Source organism: Gadus macrocephalus, chromosome 14 (assembly GCF_031168955.1).
Source record: "Gadus macrocephalus chromosome 14, ASM3116895v1".
Lineage (NCBI taxonomy): Eukaryota > Metazoa > Chordata > Actinopteri > Gadiformes > Gadidae > Gadus > Gadus macrocephalus.
Window position 1 is genome coordinate 6,506,184 of NC_082395.1, and position 12,555 is coordinate 6,518,738.

General features: G+C 47.6%; 2 protein-coding genes across 9 annotated transcripts in view; both read left to right on the forward strand.

Moving 5' to 3' along the window:
* Positions 1-7,489, forward strand: part of LOC132472307 (intersectin-2-like) — a 35,673-nt gene extending 28,184 nt beyond the window's left edge. For all 5 annotated transcript variants that reach the window (XM_060071861.1, XM_060071859.1, XM_060071863.1 and 2 more), the window contains exons 31-41: positions 338-436; positions 529-612; positions 1,083-1,166; positions 1,417-1,479; positions 2,093-2,242; positions 3,102-3,220; positions 3,566-3,648; positions 3,874-3,957; positions 4,322-4,495; positions 4,846-6,384; positions 6,418-7,489. In XM_060071861.1, coding sequence (XP_059927844.1) covers positions 338-436; positions 529-612; positions 1,083-1,166; positions 1,417-1,479; positions 2,093-2,242; positions 3,102-3,220; positions 3,566-3,648; positions 3,874-3,957; positions 4,322-4,495; positions 4,846-4,994 — 1,089 coding nt within the window. In that variant the 3' untranslated portion in view covers positions 4,995-6,384; positions 6,418-7,489. The remainder of the gene's footprint in view (positions 1-337; positions 437-528; positions 613-1,082; positions 1,167-1,416; positions 1,480-2,092; positions 2,243-3,101; positions 3,221-3,565; positions 3,649-3,873; positions 3,958-4,321; positions 4,496-4,845; positions 6,385-6,417) is intronic.
* A 2,139-nt stretch (positions 7,490-9,628) lies between these two features.
* Positions 9,629-12,555, forward strand: part of eva1a (eva-1 homolog A (C. elegans)) — a 7,407-nt gene continuing 4,480 nt past the window's right edge. The window contains exons 1-2 of one of the 4 annotated variants that reach the window (XM_060071553.1): positions 9,629-9,834; positions 12,134-12,341. The gene's annotated coding sequence lies outside the window, so the exon portion shown is untranslated. Of the gene's footprint in view, positions 9,835-10,935; positions 11,559-12,133; positions 12,342-12,555 lie in introns of those variants that run through there. The other 3 variants (XM_060071554.1, XM_060071552.1, XM_060071555.1) reach the window with 3 other exon arrangements.

The window sequence follows — 12,555 nt, forward strand, 5'->3', positions numbered from 1 at the left end:
GAGAGAGAGAGAGAGAGAGAGAGAGAGAGAGAGAGAGAGAGAGAGAGAGAGAGAGAGAGAGAGAGAGAGAGAGAGAGAGAGAGAGAGGCTTTGCATCTTATGCTGTGGATACAAGTGGCTGCGGAGTGACTTAATGTACAGATTTAAATGTGATCAGGAGGATAAAGGGGGAATAGGGCTGAGAAGAGACTAATACAGAGTTAGAATATGGATGAAATGTGAGCTTAGGGGCGGCATTTTTTTTTCCGTAGTATGCATAGTGGAATTATAATTGTGTTAGTTCTGGTTATTTGATATTTATTCCTTTTAACCGTGTGAAACTGTTTCCTGACCACAGAAACTAGCCACTGACTACAGGTGCAAAGGAATGCCATTGTCCAGCTTCCTCCTGAAACCCATGCAGAGAATCACGCGCTACCCCCTCCACATCAAGAACGTAAGACCCGGACCAACACCGCCCGCGTCTCAGCGTGCACTGATGTCTCGGGGTCCTCAAACACTAGAAAACCTCCCGTGTGTGTGTCACAGATCCTGGAGAGTACAGCCGAGGGCCACGCAGACAGGGGGCCCCTGAAGGAGGCCCTGGAGCGGGCCGAGGAGCTGTGTCAGCAGGTGACTCCCCCTCCCCTCTCCTCCCCTCACCTCCTGTCCCCCTCTCCTCCCCACCCCTCTCCTCTCCTCCCGTCCCCCTCTCCTCCTGTCCCCCTCCCCTCTCCCTCTCCTCCCGTCCCCCTCTCCCCTCATCTCTCCCCCCCCTCTCCTCTCCTCTCCTCTCCTCCCGTCCCCCTCCCCCCTCACCTCTCCTCCCCTCTCCTCCCGTCCCCCTCCCCCCTCATCTCTCCCCCCCTCTCCTCCCGTCCCCCTCCCCCCTCATCTCTCCCCCCTCTCCTCCCGTCCCCCTCCCCTCTCCTCTCCTCTCCTCCCCTCTCCTCTCCTCTCCTCCCGTCCCCCTCCCCCCTCATCTCTCCCCCCCTCTCCTCCCCTCCCCCTCTTGTCCCCATTCCTCCATCCTCTTCTCCACAGTGGACGAGGTTCCGGAGGTGAATTAAAGATTAAACGATGCGAACGTTGCGCTCCCCCAGGTGAACGAGGGCGTGCGGGAGAAGGAGAACTCGGACCGGCTGGAGTGGATTCAGAACCACGTGCAGTGCGACGGAGTCAGTGAGGTGAGTCACTCCACCGCCCACGCACTGTCAGAGCCGCTGGACAGTCACCACCACACCCGTCACGACTGGAAACGAGTTCTGATTACCAAGACGGGATCACAAGGCCACGTTGTGATGCACACTACACATTCATAAGTTCAAACGTGCGATATTCCGATAAAATAATGGATGACATAAATGGGTTGGCGTTTGTTCCTCACCTGCATGTATCCAGAGAGATGTGCTGCTCATACTGTTCCTCTGTCCACAGAACCTGGTGTTTAACTCCCTCACTAACTGCCTGGGCCCCAGGAAACTGCTGCACAGCGGCAAGGTGAGTGGAACGTCTTGATGTAACTGAAATAATTCAATGTATTACTATTTATTTACGTCTAAGTGCAGAAGAGTGTAGCTGCTAGACGCCAAGTAGAAAGATACCGGGTTTGATTCACCCTCACCCTGACCTGTTCCTTAGCAACGTGCAGCTGTAAGTCCCTTTGTTGAAGTGGACCGTCAGCTCAATAGAAGGGGTGTGGATATTTAGGTTTCTCACGATTCGATTTAGATTCTTGGAGGTCACAATTTCGAATCAAAATTGATTCTCGATTCAAAAAAACATACCTGGTTCCAAATCTATTCGCAATTCAGTACATTGTGGGGTTAATTTCAGGACCAAGTCTACTCTAAGAAAGGTGGTGGGGCAATTGAGGGCATGAAAGCAGAGTAAAGTGTGTATAAGATTATGTCGTTCATATATATACAAATATACAAAAAAATAAAACGTTCTAAATAGTACAACTAAACGATGTTGAGCATAGTGAGTGGTTTTACTCCTCCATCTTGTGGCAGGCTTCGTTGTCCTATATATAACTATATTTACACACGGCTGACCTCCGAGTGCGCCCCTCTTGTGTCTCCATCTGGCCTCCATCTCTCATATCTCCCAGATGCACAAGGCCAAGAGCAACAAGGAGCTGTGGGCGTTCCTCTTTAACGACTTCCTCCTGCTCACACACACCTCCAAACAGTTCACCTCATCTGGTCCCGACAAACTGTTCAGCAACAAGAACAACATACAGCTCAAGATGTACAAGCCGGTGAGCCTCAGTGCCAACACACAACCAGCCCGTTCCGTGTGGTGGTACGACCCGACATATAGCACACACAACAACCCTGTTCTATGTGTTGGTACGACCTGACATACACACAACCACCCCGTTCCGTGTGGTGGTACGACCCGACATAGACACACAACAACCCCGTTCTATGTGGTGGTACGACCTGACATACACACCCAACAACCCCGTTCTATGTGTTGGTACAACCCGACATATAACACACACAACAACCCTGTGCCATGTGGTGGTACGACCCGACATAGACACACAACAACCCTGTGCCATGTGGTGGTACGACCCGACATAGACACACAACAACCCCGTTCTATGTGTTGGTACAACCCGACATATAACACACACAACAACCCTGTGCCATGTGGTGGTACGACCCGACATAGACACACAACAACCCCGTGCCATGTGGTGGTACGACCCGACATAGACACACAACAACCCTGTGCCATGTGGTGGTACGACCCGACATATAACACACACAACAACCCTGTGCCATGTGGTGGTACGACCCGACATAGACACACAACAACCCCGTGCCATGTGGTGGTACGACCCGACATAGACACACAACAACCCCGTTCCATGTGATGGCGCGACCCGACATAGACACACAACAACCCTGTGCCATGTGGTGGTACGACCCAACATTAAGTTTACCCAACATAACACTCTTTTAGTCCTCCCCTTTTTATTTCAATGTTTTTGTATTTTGTATTTCCTTTTATTTTTGAAAAAAATGTGTAATCAATCTAATTGTTGGGACCTCTTACGTGGACCACGCTATAATGGTTACCGTTTGATCCGGTCCTCTCTCGTTCCCCAGCCGGTGTTTCTAAACGAAGTCCTGGTGAAGCTTCCGGACCCTTCCAGTGATGAACCCATCTTCCACATCTCACACATCGACAGAGTGTACATCCTCAAGACCGACAACATCAATGAGAGGTACACACACATATGCATGCATACGCATGCCCACAGATGCACACACTCACACTCACACTTACACTCAGACACACACGCACGCATGCATGTGTACACAATCGCACACATCTACATTATATGTACTTGCACGTACAAACAAAAACGCACGCACATGAAAACATACGCACACACGCACGCATTTCGTGTGTAAGGATGTGAAGATGTAGAATGTAAAGTGTGTATGTATGTATGTATATGTATGTATGTATGTATGTATGTATGTATGTATGTATGTATGCATGCATGCATGCATGTATGCATGTATGTATGTGTGCTAACAACAGTGGATTAAATGCTCGTTTGCAGGACGGCGTGGGTTCAGAAGGTCAAGGCTGCTTCGGAAAACTTTATCGAGACAGAGAAGAAGAAAAGAGAGAAAGCCTATCAGGGTTTGTACGCACGCACGCACATACGCAACATGAAAACAGGAAATGGTTCCGTTTTAGCAGCTACATATTTTTATATTGCTTTCAATATACGACTACCTTAATTTCACGTGTTTACTCTCTTATAGTTATTGGGTTTTTAGTATTTATTTGTATTGGCGCGTCCCGGCTAGTTGTACACGCATGACTTTGTATGAAGCGGGACTGTGTGTGTGTGTGTTCCCCCAGCCCGCTCTCTGAAGCCCAGCGGGATCGGGCGGCTGCTGGTCACCATCCTGGAGGCCACTGAGCTCAAGCCCAACAAGGCCCACGGTGAGAACGGACCTCCTGAACCCACTCCAGTCATTCACCTCCGTATTCTTTGCTCTTTTTTTTACAAACATTGTTTCTTTATTCTCTTTTTTTATACTTGTGTTTTTCTCCATTGCTTTGTTCCTTTCCCCTCCTCTCTTTCTCCTCTTTTCTCTCCTCTCCTATCTCTCCTCTCCTCTATTCCTCCTCTCTCCTTTCCCCTTATCCCTTTTCTCCTATCCTCTCCTCTCTCCCATCTCCTCTCTCTCCTCTTTTCTGTCCACTCCTATCTCTCTGCTACTTTCCTCTCATCCTCTTCTCCTCTTTTCTCTCCTCCCTCCTCCCCTCTCCTCCTCACCCCCCCGCCCCCCCGCCCCCCTTGCAGGTAAGAGCAACCCCTACTGCGAGGTGACCATGGGGGCTCAGATGTACACGTCCAGGACCCTCAACGACACGCTCAACCCCAAGTGGAACTTCAACTGCCAGTTCCACATCCGGGACCTCTACCAGGACGTGCTCTGCATCACCATCTTCGAGCGGGACCAGTTCTGCCCCGACGGTGGGTCCAACACCCCCGCCGTGCCTCTCTCCTGCCCCCCACTCCTGATCGAGGCCGATGCCACTTCTCTCTCTGTTGTTCACCCTCAAGACATAATAATTTGGAGCAGGATTTCAGTTATTTAATTTCACATTTCGTTGATTTCGTTTTTTTTGTGTGTTTGTTGTAGACCGTATCTCAGTTAGCTTTTTATTCATTATTATTAAGTTTTGACATTTCTGGGACAAATCGTTTTTTCATCGTTTTTTGTTGCGTTACTTTCTCCCTGACTAACTTCCCGCTCTCCGCCTCCCCGCTTCTCCTCCATCCCGTTCCCTCCCCTCCCTCCCTGGCTCCTCCCCCTCCCGCAGACTTCCTGGGCCGCACCGAGGTTCCCGTGGCGACCATCAAGAAGGAGCTGGAGAACAAAGGCGCGGCCACGTGGCGCCTGCTGCTCCACGAGGTGCCCACGGGAGAGGTGTGGGTGCGCCTGGACCTGCAACTCTTCAACCCCAAGTAGTCCAGCAGTCGGAGCAGAGTGACTGTCTATCACCGCCGTTCCAACAGGAACCGCCCTTAGCCATGTGCTAGAGTGGCTCTGTGTCTTTCCCATGTGACACACGTCTGGCACGATACGGCTGGGAACTCGCTCGAAAATAAGCCACCACTAAGAAATCGATCGTTTCTGAGCACTGCAACATAGCCTTTTTCAAAGTCCCGACTCTGGAAGGCCCTGGTGATGGGGTTACAATTGTTTTTATGATGGGGAAATGTTCACCAAGTACTTGATTTGTTTTTGGTATCTATGCATAAAACAACAGGCAACATGTTTCAAATTAAATCGAAGGTTTCCAGGTATTTGCCAGGCTATAAAGGGGTTGAATAAGTGCCCTACATTAGGGGACGTCTAGTCGAAGAGTGTCTTCCAATCGCAATATTCACACTAGAAGATGGGAATGGAACTCAATTTCACTTGCTTTTTGCTGCTCTCCTTAAATCTATAAAATAATAACCTTTATCTGAACGTATTTTGAAGTTATTTTTATATAGCCTCTATGATTAAAATCCATTTACTGTTAATATAACCCAAATTATTTCTTGATATATTTTTTTGGCAAGCCTGCTCAACTACATAACATTTTTTTTTTTTTCCTTGTACTCTTATCCGTTTGTCGGGGAATCCACAAGATGTATATTTTGAGCGATGGTGATGGGGAAGGACATTGTCAAAAGCCATAGATACTTTTATTTTTTACTATCAGCCATGGTGATTCCAAAGACCTGCTGGCCAGTTCGCTCATGCAATGCCCGGTTTGGGCTGATGACGACAGCTGCACTCTTCAGTTCAGAGGACGAGCAAACTAAGCACAAACATGGCGTCTCCAGTTCCAACCAAAGGGACGGGCTCTTGAGCCCTCTTCACATGAGTCAGATGGGTGGGGAACCCCAGAATCCGTTGTTTTATTTTTTAATATTCTGGGTTTCGAAGTCGCAATCCCTTTTGTCAAGGATATGTTTTCATGCACTGTAATGGACGTCTTTGTGCATATCGGTGTGGGTGTTTCACACAGACACATCCTTTAGACACGTGTGTGTGTGTGTGTGTGTGTGTGTGTGTGTGTGTGTGTGTGTGTGTGTGTGTGTGTGTGTGTGTGTGTGTGTGTGTGTGTGTGTGTGTGTGTGTGTGTGTGTGTGTGTGTGTGTGTGTAAGCATACCTGTGTCTATATGCATGTCTGTTTTTAAGATAAAGGCAGTCAAACGGGATCTATATGTGAGATAAGCAGTCGTAGAGTTGTACAAACAACAACATAAGCTGAGGATCGTTAGGAGATGTTTGGTTTCTATATGATGGTTATAATACGTAGCCTTCATAATAATGCTATCCTTTTGAATATGACACCAGCCGTATGTGTTTATTTGGAGCTAAGGCTTGGGAGAACAGGCATGGCCAAGTTAGCGCTCAAAGGACAAGTTACATGTCTTCATTTTTGCTATTTCACTTTCAACATTTGTCTCTTGTCATTAACGGGAAGAGAGAGTGTCAACATTTTGAGGCATTGCATTGCCAACAATTACAGAACAGTATTTTTTTTTTTAACGATTCACCTAGGATTCATTTGGTTCAGTTCAATTAGTTTAGTTTAATCCACTCTCCTTCTTCTGCAATGTCTGCGAACTCCTGTCCCTGCTACGATCAATGGTTTCTTTCTCTCATCTCAAGATGTTGTCTCATAGGGTCACCTTAAATCCAGTACTACAAAGACAACTTATTGTGTGTGAAATGTGTTCCTTTGCTTCCCTATGCTCTTGTGTGCGTTTTGCCACCTTTACTTTGCAACTGTCCTGCTAGAGAGTCACCTAGTGGTCTATTGGCCACCAGTGGCAGGAAGAAAAAGATTGTATTTATTTTTTAATTTATGCGTGTGGGACTATCTTGGCGGTTGAGGTTCGAGATGCTGGGGAATGTCTGTCATATTTTACTCTGTTGGTGTATGGGGGGTCAACATTCCTCAACAGTTGTGTGTCTGAAACAGTTAGTTTCGTCTAAATCTAGCCATGGTGTTTAGTGAGGCAACACAGTGCGTTAGCTGATGAGACGATCCCCTTGATTACGTTGTACTGTAAAACTAGGACCGTAGTCTGTTCGTCACGCCTGCTGTCTGGACGTCTCCTGCTTGATTATAATGCAAACACCTTGGGCTATTGCCTTTAGGTTTGAACGGTCCCGTATAAAACGCTGTTTTATATTTGTTTGGTTTTCTTTTATGGACGATGTGAGGGTGAACCAGCGCTCTTTATGTGTACGTGCGGGTGGTCGTTGTGGGTTTGTGATTTGGTTTTTACCTGGATCTTAACGTAGTACTACTGTGCTGTACCTAACATGCTGCCTGCGCATGGCTTCTGAGCGTGGAGACCCCCTCTCTCTAACCTGCTGAGTGTGCCCCCCTGGGGTCTCCACACGGCACTCACAATCAGGGTTTCTTACGTACAATAAATAAAGATATTCAAATGACCGAGTGATTCTGAGTATTGTGTGCGTGTGCGTATGCATGCGTGTGCGTGCGTGCGTGCGTACGTGCGCGTCTGAGAACAGTAGTATTATGGAAATGGAACAGTAATATAAATAGAAGTCTATATCAATAAGAGGCCCTGGGGGTATGCAGTCCCAGGTGGGTTTGTCAGTGCGCACTGATGGATTCCGTGAAGAGATCCTTCACTCTTCTGAGGCTCTGCCCTCCTGAGGAGACCCGGCGTTAGGTACCTCCTCCCCGGCCGGCCCCGCTGATCTGTGACGGACAGATGTAGGACATCCCCAAGTCTCAGAGCTGGCTCACCCAGAGGTGGCAGCTCACAGTAAGCAAAGGACGCTGGGTTTTGGAAACTAGGTCTGGGTTACAATATACCGTTTGGGCTTTTTCGTTTGTCCAAAGTGACACATTTTTTGATGCCCAAAATAATGCATCATACAGGTAGACTGCAGTCAATACGATTTGCGTGTGTTTGTGTATTGTTGTGCTTAACAGGACACACCTGTGTTGAATGAAAACGATACCTTTACCTGTCTCAATGTATGGAAAATACAGGGAATTCTGTTCTTATTGTTATGGTACACACTTAAGGTAGATGTTTCCCTGGTGCATTGTTTAGTTCCAATCAGTCATTCATATTTGGGTGTCCAAAGCAAGGGAAAGGTGTGAGAACAAACTAAACTTGAACTCTTCATAGACCCGAAGGCTCTTGAAGTCTTCCTGCCTGCACAGAAGGAATGACCCCGAGGGAGGGAGCGACGACAGAAACTCAGGGTTTGGAACAAAGCTACTTCCAGGGAGGGGAGGGGTCCTCACCGAGTCGCTGGTGCAAGGAAAGGAACGTTTCTACCCAGATATTCCCCCAAAAGCCATTTATATTGCATGGCTCCCCTGCTCAGTCACTAAACATTCCGGCCCTGGCCCTTCCAACCCCCACCTGGGCGCTGCCTATGCCGGAGGAGGAAATGTAGTGTGGAAGAGAAAAGCAGAAATGCATCAGCATGGCTAGATGGAGGAGTAGACACAATGGAAAAACAAGATCTGAACGTATCCTGAGGTCACAGGCGGGAGAGAAAGAGGGAGAGAGAATGCAGGAAGACAGAGGGACAGCTTAAAGGGGAGAAAAGAATGTAGCGACGGGGAAAAAGGAGAGAAAGAGAGAGAGAAACACAGAGGATGAGTTTGAGAGGACCACAGCTTCAGTTAGTCCAGCCATGGGAATGATTTGATTAGCAGCACATGAACAGCTGCCTTACATAACACACACACACACACACACGCACGCATGCACACACACGCATGCACACACATGCACAAGATCACACGCACACACAATGCACAAGAAATAATAATGAGATGTCTTGGCCTTGGCCAAAGTACGCTCCCCAAAGCGGGAAATCCTAACGGGTCATGACAGAGATGGACCGCGTGAGGGATGAAGGGGAAGACAGCGGTCCCTTTAGTCAGAACAAAACTGGGTTGTTCCTTACTCACAATTTTGGGTAGCAAAATGTTCTGAATACCCTTATTCTAAAGTCTTACTACCAAACATCGCCTAAATGGACATGGCTTGGCTGACATTTTCCCCTTGCGTAACACCAGCATCGGAATAACCTGCCAGATAGTCAGGTTTCTAGATACATTTTTAATAAAGGCTATGTGACTTATAAATGTATTTTTAGAAGTGCAGCCCTAAGGCATGTCTTCCATACCCCATACCGTCCATCAAAACACATTCCCGCGCTCCCTGTCCCCTGTCTATTAACGGAGCATCTATGATTGAACACGTCTTTATGTGAGAGTTTAGGTTATCACTTTACGTTAGTTGGTTTGTACACATGTGCTATAGGTGTTCATCTCTGTGTCAACACCATGTCACTCTTACTTTCCATGACACTCTGCCTCTTTCTCTCTTTTCTATCTCTATGTTCTCCTCCTCTCTCACTCCTTTATTCTCTTTACTTTCCCTTGTCGCCCTGTATCTGTTTCCCACCTCACTCCTCACTGTTTCTGTTTCTGTTTATATAAAGCTAGCACACCACTGAAACCTCTCTTGCTCTCTCTCCCCCCTCTCTCTCCCTCTCTCTCTCTCTCACTCTCGCTCTCACTCACTTTTACACAAATCCACAGAGACTCTCTTGCTGAATCTTTCTTGTTTCTGCTCTCTCTCTCTCTCTCTCTCTCTCTCTCTCTCTCTCTCTCTCTCTCTCTCTCTCTCTCTCTCTCTCTCTCTCTGTTTAGTCTAAACAAAAGCGTGAGAGTGAATGAAAGTGAGAGCATATGAACTCGGGACGAGGCTGTGGCTGTGTAAGCCGGCACGCAAATTCTGAGTAAGTGTACCGAGAGCATGTTTCTGACACCCAACTGTGTGTGTGTGTGTGTGTGTGTGTGTGTGTGTGTGTGTGTGTGTGTGTGTGTGTGTGTGTGTGTGTGTGTGTGTGTGTGTGTGTGTGTGTGTGTGTGCATTTATGTGTATGTGAAGTGCTGTGTGTGTGTGTGTGTGTGTGTGTGTGTGTGTGTGTGTGTGTGTGTGTGTGTGTGTGTGTGTGTGTGTGTGTGTGTGTGTGTGTGTGTGTGTGCATTTATGTGTAAGTGAAGTGCTGTGTGTGTGTGTGTGTGTGTGTGTGTGTGTGTGTGTGTGTGTGTGTGTGTGTGTGTGTGTGTGTGGTGTGTGTGTGTATGAGAGAAACTAACATAGAGGTCTTAAAAGGCACAGGCAAGGTAAAGGTTGTTTAACAGTACATAAAGACAGAGGAATGGACCAGCCAGAGACGCCTGAAGGACAGCGAGTGATGGAGCGGAGGACATCAGGGAGTCTGATGTCTCTGTTCTGCCCTGAGGAACGGACCTTTACTCCGCCGGCCAGGAGGAGACACATAGAGACAATGGTGGCTTGACGAGTTGGAGAAAACACAGGAGTAAATGGGGATTTTTCCATCCATTTCTTCTTGCCACGGTTGAGCAGGAACCAGAAGAGCAGAGTGGTGGAGGGATGTTGGATTCTTGCCTTGGCCTTGTTAGCAGAATTTTATTTTCTCCTCACTGTGTAGTTTATTTTATTTTTTTTCTTCAGGCAAACCGAATTTGAAAAGCTAACTCTGGGAAAACAAGGTATAAAAGCTGTCTATATATAGGACCATCAATGGTTCACTGAGTTTTGAAAAACCAAGGGCTTGATTGTCAAAGCCTGTGAGATGGAGAGCCGGGTATGAACAGCAGTTTGTAGTTCGGCAGTTTAGAGCAATAGAGCCAGAAAGAGCTAGAGAGAGTTAAAGAGAGTTAGAGGGAACTGGAGAGAGCTAGAGAGAACTAGAGAGAACTGCAGAGAGCTAGAGAGAACTAGAGAGAACTAGAGGGAGCTAGAGAGAGCTAGTGAGAGCTAGAGAGAGCTAAACAGAGTTATAGGGAACTGGAGAGAGCTAGAGAGAGCTAAAGAGAACTGCAGAGAACTGCAGAGAGCTAGAGAGAACTAGAGAGAGCTAGAGAGAACTAAAGAGAACTAGAGAGAGCTAGCGAGAGCTAGAGAGAACTAGAGAGAACTAAAGAGAGCTAGAGAGAGCTAAAGAGAACTAGAGAGAGCTAGAGAGAACGAGAGAGAGCTAGAGAATCTAGAGAGAGCTAAAGAGAACTAGAGAGAGCTAGAGAGAACGAGAGAGAGCTAGAGAGAACGAGAGAGAGCTAGAGAATCTAGAGAGAACTAGAGAGAGCTAGGGAGAACTACAGAGAGCTAGAGAATCTAGAGAGAACTAGAGAGAGCTAGAGTGGGGAGGATAAAGCAAGCAAGAGCGAGTTAAACAGAGAGAGGGAGAGAGAGAGAGCACACAAGAAAGCACGAGACAGCAAGAGACAGAAAAGGAGGAGAGGAGAGAGACGAGACGGAGAGGCGGAGAGGAGAGGAGAGAGGGAGATGAGAGGGGATGAGGAGGGATAAAGAGGTGAACAGGGATAAAGGACGAGCAGGAAGAGGGGAGCGTGGAGGGAGGACGAGAACAGAGGGGTAGAGAGGAGAACGAGAGCACACAGGAGGGTAGAGCTCTGGACGTAGCACACACATGTGAGTAGGAATGTGTGTGTGTGTACGTGTGCGTGTGTGTGTGTCTGTGTGTGTGTCTTTGTGTTTGTTTGGGATATCAGCGGAATGCATGAGCCAAATAATGTAATGGAGGTTTGCAAATCAAAACTGGTGTCATTTAAAATGATTGAATTGTGCAGTTAATTAAGTCAGATTAAGACTGTTACTAATGTAGAATGGCCAGACAGAGGATATTCCTGTAGAGGGATTAGACACAGTACTATGCAAACTGAATAGGTTGTCTTTGTCTGTCTATCTGTCTGTCTCTCTCTTTGTCTATCTCCCTGTCTCTGTCTCTGTCTCTGTCTCTGTCTCTGTCTCTGTCTCTGTCTCTGTCTCTGTCTCTGTCTCTGTCTCTGTCTCTGTCTCTGTCTCTGTCTCTGTCTCTGTCTCTGTATCTCTATGTCTCTCTCCCTGCCGTCTGCCGTCTGTTATTTATTGTCCTCACCTCCCTGTCTGCTGAGGCAGTTGTTGCTCCTCACTCTGTATGAATGTTATGTTTTGTGCTTCCCCCCCCCCCTACCCCCCCCCCCCCCCCCCCCCCCCCTTTCCTGCAGGTCATGTAGGACGGTAACAAGGGAACGGACTGTGTCATACTGCATTAGCCTCAAACACACACACACATACACCCACACCAACCAACATACACACACACACACACACACACACACACACACACACACACACACACACACACACACACACACACACACACACTCACACACACACAGAGGCAACGAGAAACACACTGTGGAATCACTACAGGTTAGTAGTAGTAGTTGTGCGTGTGTCTGTGTTTGTGTGTGTGTGTGTGTGTGTGTGTGTGTGTGTGTGTGTGTGTGTGTGTGTGTGTGTGTGTGTGTGTGTGTGTGTGTGTGTGTGTGTGTGTGTGTGAGAGCGAGGTTAGCGTAAAAAAACAACCCAACAACATGTGAGTAAAGCATGTGTAGACGTGTGGGAGCACTTTCTCGTATCAAAA